The following is a 21,237-nucleotide window of genomic DNA, read 5'->3' on the forward strand; positions in this document are numbered from 1 at the left end:
CACATTTAGTATTGACATCTATGGTTTTATTTAATACTTACATGCATGTGCCACACTTACATGGAAAAGCACATTACCATTAAACCACTACGAATGACAGGTTTCTCTTGTCTTGTGACATGCAACATTGTTTACTTGATAAAGAGATGAACTGCTTGAAAGACCTTCAGATGAGACTGTAGACTGTAAAAATGTTTGGTTCCATCTGAATCTATTTCAGTTATTTTATCTGGATATCTCCAGACTGCTTGCCTGAATAATAAAATCTTATGAAGTTAGTTCTTTTTGTAGTTCTACATCTCCCTTCCCCTTTTAAAGTTTGTTTGGACAAAAATGTGGAAATAAAGAGATTTAGTGGTGGCTTAAGATTTTTTAGCCTATAATTTGTCCCTCTACTCTTTTAGACATGGCAATTTTTAAAGCTTAAGCCACTTCCAATGTAATTGATAGTTGTGTTGAGCTAAATGACACAATTAAACTGAGCTATTATCAATAATTTGTGTTTGCCCTATGCTGCTTAATTGAATTGTTTAATTATTGATTATCGACTGATACAACTTACTTTTTCGCTCTCTGTTTGCGCGATGAAAGGAAGTAAACATTAATGTCACCCCTAACTTATTGACTCCCTCAGAAATGATGCACTGCTTGCCTAAAACAAGTAATGAACCATTTCCCTGTGTGTTTGTCTCCGTCCACAGTTGTAGTAATGAGTTGGCTGCTTGCATCACCGTGCGCTGGTGACGTGTGGCGTCTGGGAGCTGTCCCAGGAATCATGGTGCTGAAGCTGCAGCACCGATTCAGCAGCCAATGATCACAGGAGAATCCAGGGCTACGGATGCTTTCACCCAGAGCAGGACAGTCCGACAATCGTGTTGGATTATAGCGGAGATTTAAACCCATCGTCTTGTTTCTCGGACATGGAAATTCGATAATTGGGGATGTAAGCCTCACGCTGACTTGCCAGCGACCTGCAGTCTGGCTGGGGATCTATGAGAAAAATCCCGAAACTGTGAGTCGTATAGAAATCGGGGTAGCTCGCCAGGTAAGACAGATTTCGCTTCCTAACATGGCACGCCATCGATTGCCTTGAAAGCCTTTCAAGACGTCGACAGTAATCTGAGCTCTGCTCATGTCTTTGGCGCTATGGGTTGTTAAAATGTTTGAATTTAAAGAGTGAGCGCTGACATTTTGTTTTGTAGTCTGTATCAGCCAATTGTACCATAGGCAGATTTGGTTCTTGGGTTTCTGGGCTCGTCGTGAATCTGGAGGGAGAAGCCTGTCGAGATAGTTTATGTTGAACAGAGCAGGCAGACTATTAAGGCCATGAAATGACAGTGGGCACTGAGTGAATGGGCCACAGCCTTGTTACTTGAATGCATACTCCTATCAATCTAATATTTGACTTTCTTCTTTTAGCTGTTCCATTTATTGAACTTAATGGCTTCAGACACTTGTTTGCATCGATGGGATTTATTTGCCTTTTGGATTTACATTCTGGAGGAAAGACAGTAAAAGATCGATTCCAATACATCAACAAAGAAAACTAAAAGGCTGTTTTAACCCGATAATCGCAGGAAAACGCACCCTCTGCTCCCACTTTCCCTCCCCACCACATATGAAGAAGTGTTTGCTCATGCCGGGGACCCATACAGTACACACTGGTTTCTTCCAGCACCTTTGCACGGTGCTGTGAGTTTGTGGCCGGAGACAGCCCAATGCTGCGCAGCCAGGGCATGCTGAAGAGCCGCTGCTGCGTCCTGCTCGGTGACCTGAGGGTGCTCCTACTCGGGCCACCGGCACCGCCGACACCGCTGCCTCCGCTGACCCCCATGAGCGGCCAAACTACGGAAAGCCATGAAACAGGCGTCACCGTCCCCGACAACAACAACACGCTAACGCGGGGCCACCAGCTCGCAGGGGACCGCGCTGGCCCACCTGCTGCGGGAGCCACCGGGCCACCGGGTGGAGAGCGACCGGTGTCGGGCTGGGTGGATGCGGCAGAGCTGTCGGCGGCCCTGCGCGGCTGCAGCAGCTCCTCTGATGACTGCTCGAAAGGCAAACTGGAGGAAAGGTTTTCCCTCACCAGCTACACGGAGAGTGGCTTCAGGACGCCTGTGTGCAGGATCTGCTTCCAAGGACCAGAACATGTGAGTCAGGGAAAAATGTTTCCCGCAATGTTAAAACAAGGCATGCTTGTAATGGAGGCAGTCATATTAACCCATTAGCCTGACTAATACTCTCTAACACCTGCTATTTGAAGACTCAGAATGTTGTTTTATTTAGTTTTGACAGAAATCCCTCACCTATACCTAATCTGAAGCTTATAAGCAGTACTGGAAAGAATGATGCACATGGATACTCAGATCAAATCCCATTTGAGCCTCTGGTTCTCCCTGTGACATGCCCTGGTCAAGCTTCCCCAGTGAAGAAACCTCCCCAGCAGTGTTTTATTAGGGTATCCAAGCTGCTGGAGAGCCCTCTGAGCATGAGATCTTCCTGAATCCTGCAGTCAGTCCTCTGCATGGCTTAAAAAGACAGCTATGGTTCGCAGTGGGAGGATAATGAAAGACCTTATCCCCATGGTTGACAAGTGTGGAGGATACACTGAGATGCAGTAACAACTCATTATACCCAGGCACTGTGAATTCATATTGACGCATTACATGCGTGGAGAAAAAAAAAAAATCAAATAATACCTCTCACTTTCCAGCTCACTCTCACCACCAGGAAACAGAAAAAGTAATAACGATAATGTGCACAGAACAGAAGGGAAGAGGCTCCAAGTAAATCACACAGCATGCCTCCATCTTTTGGGGCCATATCGATGATAATGTCACACTACATCAATCAGGAGAGGGGAATCTGAGAGAAGCTGGCTGAGGTGTGCAGCATTAAATATTATTAGTTTATAACAGAGAAACTGGCACTTGGCAATTTGCGGACACATTAGTTCCACTGTGTAACAGAGCCTTTGAAGCCACATTGACGAATATGTCACACCTTACCAATTAGTAATGGAGGTAGGGACGTTCACGAAACGTGAAGCATGATAGCCGAGGTGTAGAACATAACTTTTTATCCAGCAGTCAGTACTCATGGTTGCTTTTTCTTTACCCAGGCAGCAGATTTAGTGTATCATTTCATGGTCATTGCACAGTCTACAGCCTCTAATCTCTCTATATTTCATCAACTAATTACTCCAAGAGCAATTCTGTGCATCATTCCACCTCTGAGCCTAGACTTTGTAATTATTACTGACATGGGGTCTACTTAGGAAATTGAAAACAAGGCCTCATCCTCATTTTTTTTCTTTTGCTGTTTTTTTTCTACCAAAAACCCCATGGATGGTCTGCACACTGCAGTGCATACAAAGTACCGCCTTGAAAATTTGCAGTATTTCCCATGGCCTCCTCTAACACAGCTCATCGATGCCTCCTTGAGACATTGCAGCTAGTCAATAGCACTTGATTTGGTGCTGTCGTATCATTATTCAAGTTCTTATCCATCAGCGTTCTTCCTTTTCCCTGTCATCTCTGCTGTTGGCTTGGGTGAAGTCCAGATATGGATCTGCTGAGGTGTAAATGGGTACAAGGGGAGTGAGGCTCCATTTGAAAAGAGAGATGAGTGGACTGTCTGTGTGTCACTGTGTGATACAGCCAGTGAGGACATTAGTTATCCTCTGTTCTGCCTTATAGCCTCCAGGATGTCACATAGACCAAGGCAGCCAGTATCTGATTTGACAATCCACCTCCAAAACACTTCCTTCTCCAAGGCTGAAATGCTCGAGGAAGAGTAAAGAAGGGAGAAGAGGCATTGCTTTCCTCGAGCATCCCACTGGAAAAGGGCCTTGAGTCTCTGACGGAGGCAACCAGCGAAAGTGCTCTGATGATTTAATATGACATCAAACGATGTAATAACTCTTTGTAATCGAGTTCATGTTGGTGTTTTTGGCGCCCTTTTCTTTGAGGTAACTCACATCTGAAGGCTTGTTGTTTTTCAGGATGGGTAACACAGCTTTAACGCAAGATATTTCAAAGTAAAACATGGCGACTTTGTACAAAACTCACTAGAGCTCAAAGCAATGATGGTTGGTTTTGTATACTGCAACAAAAAAATGAAGGAATCCCTCCAAAACTATGAAATAACATGAAACCGACTAGTCTTTGAGTGAATATGGGGAATTTAAATTGCCAGTATTTGAAAAACGACCTTTCAGAGTTAACAGATGACACCCCCAGACACAGGCATTACGGGGTATAATGAACAGCTGAGCCAATGTCAAATGAAATGAAGAGAAGCGATGTGTCTATTAGAGCAGAACCTTGATTATCTATTTTCTTACAGCTTCCTTGAAACACTTTTCAACCCATTACCATTTGCATTGAAGGTCCACAAGAATCCTCGCAGAGGCATTTTCTCTATTCAAGCTTGTGCTTCAGACTTGAATGTGACCTCGTCTCTCCCTCAAAGAAGCTATCTCTCTGTATCTCTTCACGGATTTTCAAGAAATAATCCAGTAGAGCACAAACGTATGAAAAAAAGACTTAAAGAGAAATATACAGAGAGAGGTCACGAAATATTTCCTAGCGTGTGGCATCCTCTCCTGAAGTGTCATGCACTATTACATCCAAGTGGCCTTTAGGGCTGATGCATCTACTGTCCTGTCCTCACTTCAGCAGCATGTTGAGAATATGTGAGTCCCTGCTGCTTGGGAAAAAAAAAAAAAGGGCTCTTCCCTCCTAAATCAAAACACACATAATGCACTCGCACAGTGTGTTTGTCTGGGGCACAATGAGAAGCCTCGAGGGGTCAAGTTAGCATCATTCTTTCTATACGGCCCCGCTGTGCTGAGGCACTTTGCTCTCCTTATCTATCATTGGATGACTCCTCTGCCATTTGTTGGGAATAGATTATAAACAAGTTACATAAGCATCCCTTTTTTTTAAGCTGAGCTGAGGTCTATATGAGCTGTTAATTCACAATTTTAGATTGTAAACTCTAGTAGCTCCTCAATTCAATTACTTTTAAAGAGCCTTTAACTGTCACTGTAAGCTTAATGGTTCCTGTAAAATAGCAGAGCAGTAGCACGCTCCCAGCATCACTTTTATGAATGGCTATTAAAGGTAAATCAATTTGAAATTATATGACTGTAATTTTTCCAACATTACCCCTCCTTCACCTCTAACATGTTGGTTCAAATGTGTTTTACCGGATGACTGCGGTACAGCTTGTTCTTATAAAAGAAATGCTTGTGGCGTCAATGTCACTGGCTATTATAAAAATTGCTTCATTCAGTTGCTTTGGGAGCTGATTTATTTCAACACAATTTCCCTTCTCCTCCAGTTAATAGGGTTCACTTTCATTGATTCCAGATCCTTAATAAATGCGAATAGCCATCTCTAATTTAGTTTCATGTCATATTGTACGCCAGGAGTTGATTCAATTCTATAAGGAGAAGATGAGGTGCACTGAGGTGTTTTATGGAAACAAAGAAAGAGGAAACTCAGCCAAGTTTTCTCAAATATTCTTCTAATGTGTTATTTTTTCAATGGTATTTGCTGTTTGATCAACAAAAGGACATTTAGTTATCACTTTCTGTTTGCGTGGGCTGTAATGCCACATTTGTTATCAGCCTCTCTTACTCTCTTCTCCAGCCTCAGTTGTACTGGACTGATCTGGGTTTCAGCTCTTGGCTGCAATCAGGCCAGTCACAGTGAGCGGTCTGAGTCCCACTGGACACGGCAGAAGTGTTCTCGTGCTCCTGCCAATACACTCCCACCCTGACCATCTGTAGATGGGCCTTTTCTCCTCCAGATCCCTGCTTCTCCCCCTCCACCCTCCTCGACCAGGGCACGGCTCTGTCTGTCAGAGATGTCAGCACAATGATGCTGTGGACAAATGATTTTAAAACTCATCGTGATTTGCATTCTCCTTTCCTACAACTTCTAAGCCTTGTTCGGGGCAGATAGGGACGCAGGTTATATTCAGTTTTGAATTAACAATACCATGGCTTAGAGAGTGAATGCCTCAGCTTAGAGAGGAGAGCTCTCTTGCAGCAGAAGGGGCCGGCTAATTTATTTTTCATTCACTACAGGGCTTTTGTTCAGTCTCATTAAGATTAAAGGGTATGTACAAGAAGGTCCTGCTTTGAATTTTATAGATCCAGGTTTCTTAAACTGCAGGTCAGGACCTTGAAAGAGAGCTGGGCTCCATCTTTTGGGTCATCATAGCGGATATGACATGAGTAGTAATATATTTTAATGAGTTTGGGGCCCGGGGTGAGAGCTTATAAATCTCATTTGTTCCTCGGGCTGAATGGAGCTTAAGAGCATTTGCTGGTTAAGAATACGACTGAACACATATTGCTGTTAAGTGAAAAGCTTGTGATGCCAAATTTAATGAATTTCTCAATGTCACTTTACTTGATGGGGTTCTGTTAAATGTAAAACCTTGGAAGAAATTGTGTCACATTTGAAATCCTCTTCCCTCCACTTTGATACTCTCCCTGCAGGCTGTGTCAAAAGTGTTTCAAAGTGGATGGTATTAGATCTTCTGCAAATAGTAAAGACTTATTTGGGCATTTCCTTCACACACACATACACAAAAAAGGAAAAAGCAGCCATTTATCCCTGAAAATAACCCATCTTCAAAACTGTAACACTGTCTTTACAGGTCGATCAGGCAGCTGCTGAAGTTGCTACAACTGAGGAGTGGATTACATCAAATCAGCTTTTGTCGTTGCTTTTAGAGATACTTTATTGAATTTACAAAGCACGTCATCTTTCAGGGTCACAACTCAATCAAACCTCATGGTGAAGCTGCGTTCTCTTTCTGTGCACGAGGTTTTCTGAGGTCGACTTTAATCCTTAAGACTTCTCATTCATAGTCTACACCACATGTAGCCTTTAGCTGTGTACTTCCTGTCTTAAGGCCTCGTTGGTTGTATGTAAATGGTTAAAATGGCGTCTCTCTGTACCTGTTCTGAAGATAAGTTGCAAGTAGAGAAGGGAATACAGGGAGGGTAGGAAGAGGAGAAAGAGTGACTAAACGTAAAATTATGCACCTCTTTTGAAGTAACGTATATTTGGAACTTAAAAAGAATATTTTCGTATATGTGACAGCCAAATTCCCTGTAGCAGCCGCACCGGTAGCAGAGCACCTCCAGCACGGCATTTCTCAGCTTTGTTGGGGTTTGCTCTCTGACAGAAGCCTCAGTGACTAATCCTCCCCTTTTCAAAGCTACTGGTAATCAAGCATTGTGCCTGTCAACTAGGTGTGAGGCAAAGCTCTCATTTCACACCTGAACTGGTGTTCTGCTATAATATGACTGTGCAGTGCCGTGTACCCTGTGCGAGAGAGTTTGTGTGTGTGTGTGAGTGTGAGTGTGTGTGTGTGTGATAGCTCGGCTGACTGTGCATGAAAAGCTCTCAGGAAATCAATAAGCAAGCACAGAGAACTCTGAAGAAATATAAATGTATGGTTAGTGTAACCCAGAGTGTACTGCATGAAAAAAAAGGTCATTAAGCAAAAGTGTCAGCCAGTCGATGATGGCCATAGGGAAATGCGTTATATATTTTCTGAATCACAAATCACTACAAAGTCTGCTCTTAAGCTGAAGTCAAATCAGAGCAAATCCTTTTTCTTCACTGCACTGCGTTGGTAGCAGGACTCATGCTGCATCAGAAGGAGCAAACTTCCTCCAAACAAGATTTGTGATGAAGGTCAACAGAAAAACATGTATTTGTATGTTCAAACAAGCACAACTTGAGCTGCCCCGTATTTACCGTTTCTGCCTTTGTCCTCCAGGGGGAGCTCCTGAGCCCGTGTCGGTGCAGTGGGTCAGTACGCTGCACCCACCAGCCCTGCCTCATCAAGTGGATCAGCGAGAGAGGGTCCTGGGCCTGTGAGCTCTGCTACTACAAATATCAGGTCATCGCCATCAGCACCAAGAACCCACTACAGGTGAGCTGAAGGTGTTTTCAAAGTAAAAGAGCAGCATGACAAACACTGATTTCAGGCTCCTGGAATGAGCTCTCAGTGATAAAAAGCTAAAAACTGTCCTGAAATGTCTGTATCGCCAGATTTGTTTGGGTTTTTGGCAAACATGAGAAACGCCTCAGGCCTTTCTCCTTTAGGACTCATTTAGATGCTTTTTTGGTTTTCATCAATTTTTATTTTGCACAAAACACTGAAGACGCCGTTTTCAGGAATTTCAGTGTATTCATGGCAGCTCTAGTGGTTCTCAGATCACCAAGCGAGAAATTCTGCTTTAAAGGAATGATGTTCTTGAATTAAACACGCCTTTTTCTTTCTGATCTGCAGAACAGAGAGATTGCAGAAACATCTCTTCTCTGCGTTTTAGACTCTGGTGATATGATTGGGTCCTTTGTGAATGCACAAAAAAGTTTCTCTCTATAAATCAGGCAGCACTGATGTGTGGGATCCTGCTGATACTGTCCGATATTATGCTTTTCAGCAGTAGTTTCCCCTCATGTGAACAAGTTTCAGTCTGCAGATGTTTAACAAAACGCTTGACAAATAATTTAAGCTTTTAGAGTTTACTGTTTTGATTTTGGTTCCTTTGTTCTAGTTTAACACTTAAAGAATTCATCAGCTTAATTAAGCCCTTGAATAGAGATTTTAACAAGTGCTTTCTCATTCCTGTGCCACAAAGGGTTTCCAAATGCTCAGTGAAGTCAAGAGAGGAAAAAGAAAGCGCTTATCTGTTGTGTGGTCTGTGTCTTCTTTCAGTGGCAGGCCATCTCCCTGACAGTGATAGAGAAAGTGCAGATCGCAGCAGCCATCTTGGGCTCCCTGTTCCTCATGGCGAGTATCTCCTGGCTGGTGTGGTCGTCCTTCAGCCCGTCAGCCCGCTGGCAGCGACAAGATCTGCTCTTCCAGATCTGCTACGGCATGTACGGCTTCATGGATGTCGTCTGCATCGGTGAGGAGCTAGGTTTCACATCAGAGGTGTACATTTTTATTTCTGTTTGAATCTCTGGGCACTTAAAAAAACTGAGGTTAATAATGAGTGACTCTGGGATGGTTACATTATTCTCAGTTCATTATGCATTCAACAAGCAAAACAAATAAAATGCCAAAGGTGTGGAGCAGAATCAATAAATATGCCGCTGGCTGAGCACAAATTATAGTGAATGCCCTGAACTATTGACAATCAATACAGCAGATCAGTAAAAACTAATTCATGCCAATACTGAGAGCGTGGAGTCCTGTCACGTCACACCAGCTTATAGTTTGTGTTGCATCCAACGTTTTGTAAATCCACTAAGTTACAGTGAGGATATTACAGATGATGAAATGCTCACAGCTCACTTTATCAATAAAACATGAATTCAGCTTCACAGCAGCTGAAGTGGTTTCCATAGCATAAATTAAAATGTGTTTTCTCTCAACAATAAAAGCTGCAGCACTACCTGATGCACTAACATTACACTGGAGTGGGGGAAAGGTGCAGTAACCATCTTTTTGATTTGCGTGGGTGTCAACATGGAAACTTGTAGAATCCGCTTTAGCCTGCTGTCCTCCTCTGCAGCCCGGGGGCCCGCGTGTTTGGAAAGACAGCGTGATGGCATCTCGCATTAGGAAAAAGTCTGACTGTCACAGCGGCAGACGGGGGGGAAGAGAGGAAGAGCAGATTGATTGTCTCCGGTTTGGTGGCGAGGACTGACTGCCGAGTCATTAACTCTGCACTTTACAGAGATTAACTTGTCACCTGGCAGACGTTAAAGAGCAAAGCCTGGACTTTTTCTCATGTGCAAAGTTTGAGTGGGAGAGAAACAGAGCTGAAGAGGAGGAACCAGGTTTTTCAATGAACTCTGTAAATATACTAGACCAAGATTTGAATTACAAAGATATTATATAAAGCAGCACTCTCGTCTTCTGTGTAGCTTTTACAGTAATTCAGTCACGTTACCTAAAAGACCAGAGAATAATTAATATCATAACTTCAATGAAGGGCATAAACATCTACAACCTGTGTGGCAGGGGCGGCGTTAGGGGTGGGCCCAAGGTCTCAGGCCCACCCCAAACTTTTCTTTTAATTTACATATATATATATTTTTAAAGCAGTTAGCAAAGAAACAAGAGAAGAAGAAGAAAAAAGAGTTGTAAAATTTTGTCACCACGTTTGTTTTGTCAGTGGTAGATGCCCTGTCTTTGTAAAATGAGCCATGTTTTTTAGTCTGTTGGCAAAAAAATAACTGAGATACGAAACATTCGGCTTTATGTAGGTGGGATCAGAACATTATTTTTGGAAAGAATGTAGATATATTTATTTTATCTAACCATGGCACTTATAATAAATAAAACTCCATTGCGGTGCAGCCTACTGGTGCATTAGAGCGCCACTCTTTGGTCAGTACCATGGAGAGCGATTACACTCTGATGCACTATAAAATGCAATCATAAATGTAAAAGCAATCAAATTTGCTTTTTAAACCACACACAGTAACAGTACTATAATGCATGTTGCTGCTGGGTGAAGCTCGTCCAAAAGTTCAATAAAAGTCCAGTGATCAGTTCAAAGGGCTAATTGTGCAAAAAATCCAGAATCCGAAACAAGCCAATATGTAATTCAGGCAAAAAAAAAAACATGAAAATAATACTGGATGAAAACTTAACAAATAATGGTGGTAGAACCTGCCATTCCTGTCACCATACATAATAAGTAAAAAAAAAAAAAAAAAAAAAAAAAAAAAAGAGTAACCAAATAACCACACCCATGGATGAACTCAGAGCAATGACGTCATCAAAGTGACGACGTCATCTATTCTGCAAAGTAAAAGAAATTGGCTAAACCTATTTAAGCTTCTACATTGTACGTTGTTAATTAAATTAATTAAATACAAACTTTTGTAACTTAAGCCCCAAACAAAATTTGTCTGGCTCACCCAAAACTGAAATCCTGGCTTCGTCTCTGCTGTGTGGTAAGTCCACACCTCCTAGAAACTGCTCTGCTTGCACTTCCTGTGGCAGCGATGACAGAAACATCTGTTAAAAGAGAGCGGATGAGTCAAACTGGATTTCCCTCCATATAAAAGCAGTTACAAGTTGGGGTCAGAGCAATTGCTGCTTCAGATTGATTTCAATTTTCCAGATACTAAGTTCAATGAACCCGAATCAATAAGCAATTTTAAACTGTGATAAGATGTTATTGAACAACCCCAGAGACCGGATCCATAATTTTTGAGTTTTGCTGTGTCATAAGTTGTTCCATGTCTCCAGTTTTTAAGGGAAATAGAGATCCTATCTGCAGGTTATTGTTCTGAACTTTAAAGATGAGTTGTTTTGTTCCACTGCTCCCCAAACTATAACCTCCTGCAGGCTTCAACACAATGAATCTACCACTGCAGAGACATAAATCACTTTGTTGTGTCATAAAGTCTGCTGCCAGACACTGACATTGTCTAATTGATGCTCTGATCTTCACAGCATTAATCGTCCATGAGGGACCGTCTGTGTTTCGAATCTTCCACCGCTGGCAGGCTGTGAACCAGCAGTGGAAAGTCCTGAACTATGATAAGTCAATGGACAGCGATGACCTGAAGAACATTTCTGTGGACAGGACTCTGTCTCAGCCCAGCCCGGGCTTTCAGACTGGTCTAGGAGTGTCCACCTCCACCTCCTCGCTGATGGTAGTAGCCTCAACAGCTGCTGGATCCACTTCCACAACCGTGGTGACGGCGGTACAGGGGGGACTGGGAACACACGTGGACCCAAGCAGCGGCAGCACAGTGCCGGACCAACACTGTCCCTACAGCATCCTCCACCTCCTCAGCCATCTGAGGCAGCCGGAGCCTCGCAGCCAACCCAGCAATAGCACACGAGAGCTGGTCATGAGAGTCACAACAGTCTGAGGCCTTATCTCACACGGGGGTGGAAGATTTACGAACCAGCTGACAGTTTCAAAAAAAAATCCTAACTTGACTGCACTGGATTAATACCATGTTGTTGTTTGTTTCAAAATGCATCTCTGATGTCCTTACATGGATTGAATAAAAGTCAAAGGTGTTTGATTTGCAGATTGGTTGGAAATGTCTCTGTCTGGTATTAAAGTCAGTTCATTCTTTACAACATTAGCAGAGATTTTCATCCCTCACGTATGCGAGCAAAGATGGTCAAGTTCAAGAGGTTTCTTTTCTGAGTGCTTTCAAACATCTCAGGAACTAGCTCAACTATCTTTATCAATAACTGAACTGTAAGATACAGCAGGGTATCTGTCTATTTTACATAACACTGGCACAAAAATAACTCTGGAGAAATCTTAAACCATCCTTTACGCTCTATTTTCACCACAAGAAGCTTCTTGGAATCAGAATCTGAAGCAAATTTGCAGCAAAATAGAGACAATTGTGAATTATTTGGGACAGATTTTGCCTTTTTTTAATGCAAACATTTTAAAATGTTGAAACATAATTGGAAAATATTGCATACAGTACAAAGTAGGGATAGACCAATTATCGGCCAGGCCAATTATCGGGGCCAATATTTGGCATTTTGGGGCATATCAGCCTTTTTTTAATTCGGAGGCCAATAATTCTAATGTCACTGGAAAATCCCATTGACAGGCTAACGCAATTAGCATCGTGACTATCTTACTGTCTATGAGCTTAGTTAAACTTCCACAGACACAAAGCTCAGTCCTCTTACATCAATACTCACAGGAATACGTTTTTCTGCCTCTTAAAAAATGATAAGAAATGTTTTAAACTGCAGACATTCAGGAGCTGCTTGTTGGTGCTTCTCTGCACAGAGTTTCTCCCTGTCTACGCTATGGAAGCCCTAGATCAGGGATGTCAAACTCGTGCCATGGAGGGCCAAGAGGCTGCAGGTTTTCCTTCCAACCAAACACTACACCAGCTGATTCCACTAATTACCTCACCTTCAAGCAGAAAGCAGGGACTAATCAGTGAAATCAGCTGGTGGAGTTTGTGGTTGGAAAGAAAACCTGCAGCCTCTTGGCCCTCCATGGCACGAGTTTGACATCCCTGCCCTAGATGGTCATTTAAAATCAGTCATGTAAAACCAAACAGAAAATTAAATTCAACTGCATTGCATGCCTGTAAAAGGCAGCACAAACTCAATTCTGTCCAGTTTTATTGCAGTTACATTAACATTTTGAAAAACTTCATTTACTGTAAAAAAAAACTTTAGCTATTTATTTTCTTTAAGTTTTAATTTAACTGTATAAAACATGCTGCTAATCCTGGGAGCTGTTTAATAAACATATACTTTAAGGCATTCGAATGCAGTTCAGTGTTGAAGTTTGTGTTGTTCAAAATTTTTATGCCAATATTTTTACTCTGACTGCAAATGAATATCGGCTTCAAATTTCTGTTATTGGCCTCCTTGCCTACTAATAATCAGTATAAATAAAAAAATCCATATCAGTCTATCTCTAAAACAAAGCATATAAAATCAAAGAGATATGCCTTAAGAATATTTGTGATATTTCATGATTTTTGGCTAAGAATTTAAAAAATTGTACAATGCAAAAAACAAAAAAAAATATCAAGTGTTTTTGTCTTATTTTCAATAGAAAATGTCTTTTAGACTTAATATGAGCCACATTCACCTGGATAGTCCAGAAAAATGTCTTGTTTCAAGTTATTTTAAGACAAAAATGAGGTCTGAATTGCTTGTAGTAAGTAAAAAAAAACCTGCCAATGAAAGAAGAGAAAAGTTACTGGTATTAAGACATTATACTCGTTTCAAGCAAATTTTGTTGAATATTTTTCTTGTTCCATTGGCAGATTTTTTTTTTATTTGTTACAAGCAATTCTGGTCTAAATGTGGCTCTTTTTAAATAAAATAAGACGATTTTAAGTTAAAATAAGACAAAAACACTTGATAAGATTTCAGTTTTTTGCAGTGTAGGAATCCATTATACAAATAATTGTTCAAAACAAACTTTTTTTTTTTCACAGCAGCTGAAATTCATGACATTGAGCAGCACTTATTAAACTGGTTTTCCATGTTATGCAAACTGAATTAACGGAGCGTTCCTGTGATGCTGAGGGATGCCAGGGTTCAATTTGCCTCACAAAGATCTTCTATTACAGGTGTCACATCAGAGAGAATATTACAGTAGGTTTGATGCTGATTAAATCTATGAGTGGATGTAAATGTCAGGCAGGCTCCAGAGCACTGAACAGTCAAATCAATGCAGGTTTAATGCACTGCTTAGCAAGTCAGATTGTTTTGCTTTGTGCTTCATCTGTAATGAGCACTTATTCTTCCCTCTCAGGCTTCATATTTTGGGATTTGTTGTATCGTGTGTGGGATTTTACGGATGGTTTTGCTCTGTTTGGAATACTACGGCAGCCTTTAGCGGACATGCATCCATGCGTTGCTATTAAAATCTTAAGTATAAGAAGACAATTTTTACTTTAAAGAAGACAAAAACACTCGATACGATTTTAGGTGTTTTTTTTGTGTGTGTAGTGTATTCATCTTGTTTTCCACCGATTTATTCGGGTGTGGGTCGCGGGGGCAGCAGTGCCATCAGCTAAGACCTATGACCCCTGTCCCGGGCCACTTCCACCAGCTCCTCTGAGGGGCTACCAAGCCGTTCCCAGGCCCACCGTGTCCTGGGTCTACTTCTTATTTTTTGTATATTATTTAAATATTCAGCCATCCCACTATCCCTCTTTATGAATGCATATCTGTGACACTTTCTTTCAGCAGCATTTAAAACAGTCAGTCTTAACATTGTAGAAAACACGTTTCAGACAGCTAGGAGCTAGCTTACTTGATTAGCCGTTTTTGGTATCTCCATGCTTAAAGACGGGCTCTTTTGTTCCAAAGCAGTCACTTCACACGTAATCTATATCCATGTTCAGAAGTGACTCACAAAGCCAGTGATTTTCCCGCCTCTTTGCTCCCGGATTCAAATATGCTCTTTGATATATTTTTTTCCACAGCTCTCGTTTCATGTCCATAAAAGATCAATTTGATCCCAGGGGACACCAGAGCTCTAAAGCATCTTGTGAGAAGGAAGGAACCTGTTTTAAAACACGCTCACAGTGACACAGACACAGAGATGAAGTTTCTTTTTTTCCTTCCTTCCCTAAAAGTCAACGAAGTGACGCTCTGGTGCTGTGCAGGGACACACTTTGCATTGCAGCTCTCTCATTTGGATGCAGTCTCCTTAAAAAGCAGTTTGATGCTAATATTATCCGTTACAAGCAGAAAGCCAAAGCTGATCATAGTGTGAAACATTTTTCACAAGCTTTGCCTCAGATGCCTTTGAGCTGTCTCCAACATGCATTACATTAAAACACATCATTAGCCTAAAATACATCTCATATGAATGATCTGCATTAAATTAAGAGATGCTGGAGCTTACCATTGTGCAGTTTATTTTCACTCCTGTGAGGTTTTGCAAAGCATCAGTGCACTGTAATGTTGTCCGATCAGTTTTAAACTGCTTCTACTCACAACTTTAACAACTTAACGCAGAATTTTACTGCTGTTCTGAGGGAACACAAAGTATTCCCTGTTAAATAATACAGACCTTAAGAGAAAGATCATGAAAAGCATCAGCTGCCTTCTGTTTAGCCCTTTGCGTTCTATCTAATTTATCTCCACGTTACCTGGTGGATGTGCTATTTTGCAACTCTGCAATTCCTCATCATAATCAAATGCCAGGAGTACAGTATCTGCAGAGAATCAGGTAGCGCCGGGATTTTCTGCTGAATTATTTAAGCCACAAGATGCTGATATCAATGGGCTGGAGCTGCTCTATAGAACCAACTTGCAAAGGAGCTAGGAGGTTGCACAGAGTTCAAGAATCTGCCTCTCTCTGTTCTCTTCACACCCTGTCTCTTTGAATTTACGGGCGCACACACCTGGCTCTGATAAGAGTCACAAAATAGCAAACGCAGGGACTCTATTAACTGAATGTCATCTCTCTGGATTAATATAGATCATGGTCTCCATGCATTTAAAATATTTGATTATCTCTGCTGCACATGTTAATTTCATATTAGGCTCACACTTGTCATGCCAAGATGTCGTCCTGCAGATATTAATTTATTACATCATTGCAGTGTTTCCCACAGGATTTTAAGAGACTGTGGTGGCAGAGTCGCTGACCCTTGGCGGTTTTAATGTGTGTGTACGATTTTAAGCACGATGTATCGCCCTTACAGTAAGTGCAGTTTGGGACCATGGACATGAACGTAAGCTGATAAATAAGAACTTACAAAGGCATATCAGAAATATTTTAAATTTGATTCAGAAACAAGACCAAAAACTCACTTACTCACAATATTTTGAAAAATTTACTGAACAGCATTTCAACAACAGGTTATTTACACTATTTCCATGATCTGTGATCCATTATCAGGCTACTGAGACTGTAGCCTACCGTTATTCTTCTTCTCTCTGCTCCCTTATCTGGATTTAGGACTGTTGTGTTTTCATTATTCATTTTTTTTTTTCTACAGTGACTGCAGAAAATAGTCTAAATAAATAAAGATGCCTAAATTTGCTGCGGCCCACTTCATCACAAAATGTAGCCTAAATCAATGCAAGATCATTTTCTGACTGATATTTCCTGATATTGCTGTGTATCTGGCTTTGAGATAAATTCAGCTTCTTCCATGCTCTCTCCATATGTTGTGTTCACCATCTTACGCTGATGTCACTATAAAATCCCACAGCGCACATGGCTACTTAATATGCACGTACTGATTTGCATTGACCATATATGGTTATGTTCGGGCGTGCTGAAGGCGGGAAACGAGGTGTGTTCACGTCACCGCATTTACGCTGTTCTCGGCGCGGTGTGATTTATCACAGGGAATAGCGTGCAGCCGTGTGTACGCAGAGTTTGATAGATCTGAAAAGAGTGTATATATTTTGGTCGTATGCACGTTTTGCCTTTTCGTCGAAGTGAAACTTAAGAGGACTTTTACACGCTGTAAAAAATGAGGCCCCAGGAGAGGAGACTATGAAATAATAAGCCGCGTCAGCTCGTTGGTATTGTACAGGTGATTGTACTGTGTGATTGCACTGACTCTGAATGCGCTATGATATTAAAACAGTGTGGTCGCTCTCGTAACTGAAACTCTGGAACCGAGACGTGCGCTGTGCAGCTGGTCCTCTTCCAGTAAAGGGAGGCAGACAGCGCAGTGAGCTACCGTGGCCACTGCTGCAGTTAGCATGAGCGCTAATGCCCAAAAAAGACGTTACACGTACCTCAGGGTCAGACGCCCCGCTCCAGTGTCTCTGGAATCCGGTTTGCGTCAAACGTATCAAGTAAAGAGCGACGTGTATGAGTGTGACCAGTGCGCGCACTCTTGTTCTTGCTTGTTTACGTGCGGTAGGAAATTACAGCTGTGCAATGATCTGACCGAGTGACGGATCGTATTTTTTTCTCCATATGAGACTGTGGCGGGGCCAAATGAGACTGTGGCGGGCCGCCACAGTCTCATTAATTAATGGGAAACACTGCATTGTTATTCTTAAACTGTTAGTTTAAACTACACACCACCACAAAAGTTGTGTAGAGCACATTTCCATTCATCACTTTTCTTACGCTTCTCACATTTTTATTCTTCACATTGAAACCCAGCCATGTGGAAGTCTATGAAATTTAAAGCTTTTAGTATTTATATCTTTTTTTAATATTTCTCTACTAAAGAAAAAGCACAGGGACACTCTGCAGAGTCTGAAAGTGAAACACTTTTACGAACCAGTGATTTCAGGAGGGTTGTCTGTCTCCAGGAAAAAAAAAACCTGCATTGCTTTCATCTGCAGATAATTGACCCAAAAAGGATTTTTGCAGACTATATAGAACACTGAACCTTTGAAACTGGGTAAATTGCATACAGCTAATGTGCTATCCAAGCAGGTCATCTGAGGTCTGAATCACACCGGCAGAAAGCACTGCTTTCATTACCTCCAACTTTTGCTACATCTGAGAATGAAAAGGAGAATTTTGAAGAGCTGAGATGAGGTATTATGAAGACAGGGGCATTGACAGTCACTGACAATGTTTGGAAAAATTGCAGGAGAGAGAGCCTTAGCGCTTCTGGACAGGTTCTTACTGAATGCTGATACTAACATCCTCTCTTTCTGTGCACTGGAAAAATCTGATGCATTATTCATATCTTTATCAAAGTAATCATACTGATCAGATTCTCTTATGCTTCTTAAACTGACATAAGCGTATTCAAACAATATGACCATATGTCAGTCCTGTCTGTGTTAATACGAGTCATACTGTAAAGGGGACTCCAGACTGTTGAAGAGCTAAGATCTAAGATCGAACCATTGAATCCCGCATATCCAAATTTTTACGCTGCAAAAAAAGGAAATCTTGTCAAGTGTTTTTGTCCTATTTTCAGCAGAAAATGTCTTTTTAGACTCAACATGAGCCACATTCACCTGAATAGTCCAGAAAATGACTCGTTTCAGGTTATCTAAAGACAAAAATGAACTCTGAATTGCTTGTAACAGGTAAAAAAAAATAATCTGCCAATGGGAAAAGAGTAAAGTTACTTGTATCAAGACATTACTCTAGTTTCAAGCAAATTTTCCAAAAAAAAAAAAAAAATAAATAAAATCTTGTCTCAGTGGCAGATTTTTTTACTTGTTACAAGCAAATCAGACCTCACTTTTGTCTTCAAGTTACTTGAAATAAGACATTTTTCTAGGCTGATAAGCAGAATGTGGCTCATATGAAGTATAATAAGAAAAATTTTACATAAAATAAGACAAAAACACTTGATAAGATATCAAGTTTTTTGCAGTGTTCACTGCACTAAAATATATATTTAGCATTTCTTCAAGCTCCCAATCAGACACAGCAATTTTAAGACAATCTCTATGGAGGACCCAAATGTTGTTAAATTTGCCCAAAGCTATCACAAAAGTAGGCCATAATCACAGAAAGGTTCACGTTCAGATGATGCATAATACATCGAGTTCATGATCAGAGCTCTGGAGTGAGCAACATTCAAAATGGCAAACACATGCCTCCTTATTTAATACACACACTGATCCTGGAAGTAGCTTTGATTTCAAGTTTTGCCTCAACCTAACTGAGCACTGTGAAGGTGGACTGGAGTTCAGGAAGGTTAAAGAAGGTTAAAGAAAATGGCAAAAAGTGCAATCTGAATAAACACGAATTCTTACACTGCAAAGATTCAAATCCTACGCTTCATGCTCATTTTAAGGCCTGGCGTTGATTCAGAGTCCTCTGGTGAACAAGCAGAAAAACAAACATATGAGAGTTGAGGTTTGAATTCTACACACATGAAAACTGAGGGGATAAACCTTCATACACACACTAACACACTCAGGCACTGACTCCAAACAACTACAGCTCACAGTCACACCCAGGACTTCTCACTATTAGACAAAAGACAATGAAGTCTTACTACCATATCCTGCACAGATAAAAGAACCTCCCATTGTTTCAAATCATCATCTGCTCTGCAACCTTCCATCGTGCAGTGATAGACTTTTACAAGAGAGAGACTTAAAGATGAAAGACAGTCTGTACTTTACTTGTCATAACTGATTATCAGTCAAAGAAATGACTCTCTCTGACAGGTTTGTAGCTTATGTTCTCCCCCTGGTGACACAATGATGAACTGCAGGTATGAAACAGGCTTCTCTGAGCGTTATGAGCTGGATTATCACACTGAGGGGACAAAAACAAAGAATTATAGGCAGTTATTTTCAGGTTCAGAACAAGACTCTAAGATTTGATTTTCTCATTTGGATGGAGGATTATTATGTTCGACTTTGAAAGTGATTGTGATTTATTTCTCTTTTTAAACATCCAGTCAATTCTTCTCTTGAACAAGACCATGTCATTTCTTTTTCTTTCTTTCTTTCTTTTTTTTTTCTTATTAAAAATGCCGACCACATTTGAAATATAAAGCCAGTTTTGGAATATTGAAAAAAGTTTTATTTTGGAATGACTTTGTGTCTAAATTGATTTCAGATCAGGGGGATTTAAATACAGGTTTAAAGTTGTTTTGGTTTTCTGTTGACTTTTAATTGACAAAAAAACAATCGTTTGAATTGAAAGAGCAGAAAACAAAGAGAAAGAACTAGACATCAGAGTTCTTATTTTGTAGATTCAGACATTTTTTCAATGTAAATTAAAGTCATTTGATATCAGCCTACTAATCTACCAAAAATATTTCTCCTTCACCCCCTGATCTGCAACTATGAAACACTTAAATACTCATTTTTACATCAGAGATAGTGTTGTATTTACATGTTAAGGTCATATTAGATTTAAGACTGACTCATCTTGAAGCCACAAAGCAAACGGAATGAAAATAATTTAATCTTTACATTCATAAAAGTTGTAGGGGACCGTAATTAAGGCAATTTAACCTCTGTTAACACATAAAGGTCTGAGAGTACAGATGAAAAGGGAAATACTTGTGCACTACTTTTGTTTTAGGAAGCATAGTTACAAATTAAATTAAATATCATATATTATTTTTATAACTTCTATATGAGTATTTTGGTAAAATATAGAAATTGTTTTATGTGCTGCATCAGAACTGATGAGTATACCTTTGTATCTGAACAGGTCGACATAATCACAGATCTTGGCTTCACTCCTGGAGGCGCAGCTGCTCAACCTGTGAATCTTAATCGTGATGCAGCAGGCGTTTAGAAGGAGCTGTTGCCCAGGAGAAACAATCTCAGATTGCCTGCCTCCCTCTTAATCGCTCACTTGCTCACTCAGCATCTCTCCAGAAATGCCCCCCCTCCACACACACACGCACACACACACACACACACACACACACACACACACACACACACACACACACACACACACACACACACACACACACACACACACACACACACACACACACACACACACCTACATTCTCACACTGACGCACACACACACGTCCTCACACTTGGGTGCTCTGCAAACAGCAGCAGCGCTCTGTGAGCAGGTCAATAGGCGTATCACTGCATTTCTCTAATTGAGCCCCTGATGAGGAGCTTCCTGAGCACGCTGTCTTTGAGCGTCGATAAACAGACGGGCTTGCACACTAATGCAGTCCTGCTGCTTGTCACACAGCGTCAGAGTACAGCTTGTGACATGAATTAAACACATCTTTCAAATCAGGACATGTGCATCTAAATGTGTATCCAAAAAAGTGAAAGCCAACCATGAAGCATCTGGACAATGGGCCTGTCTTCTTCTCCCTTTTTTAGTTT

General features: G+C 41.0%; 1 protein-coding gene across 1 annotated transcript; it reads left to right on the forward strand.

Annotated features, from left to right (window-relative positions):
• Positions 1–751: 751 nt before the first annotated feature.
• LOC141808605 (E3 ubiquitin-protein ligase MARCHF4-like) lies at positions 752–11,879 on the forward strand. The gene is made up of 5 exons (XM_074695272.1): positions 752–1,045; positions 1,420–2,150; positions 7,810–7,965; positions 8,755–8,947; positions 11,455–11,879. The coding sequence occupies exons 2-5, from the start codon at positions 1,719–1,721 to the stop codon at positions 11,877–11,879; spliced, it is 1,206 nt and encodes a 401-aa protein (XP_074551373.1). The 5' UTR covers positions 752–1,045; positions 1,420–1,718.
• The last annotated feature ends 9,358 nt before the right edge of the window (positions 11,880–21,237 follow it).

This window comes from Halichoeres trimaculatus, unplaced genomic scaffold, assembly GCF_033239565.1.
Source record: "Halichoeres trimaculatus isolate MK-OKI-2021-1 unplaced genomic scaffold, fHalTri1.1 fHalTri1_scaffold_19, whole genome shotgun sequence".
Taxonomy (NCBI): Eukaryota; Metazoa; Chordata; class Actinopteri; order Labriformes; family Labridae; genus Halichoeres; species Halichoeres trimaculatus.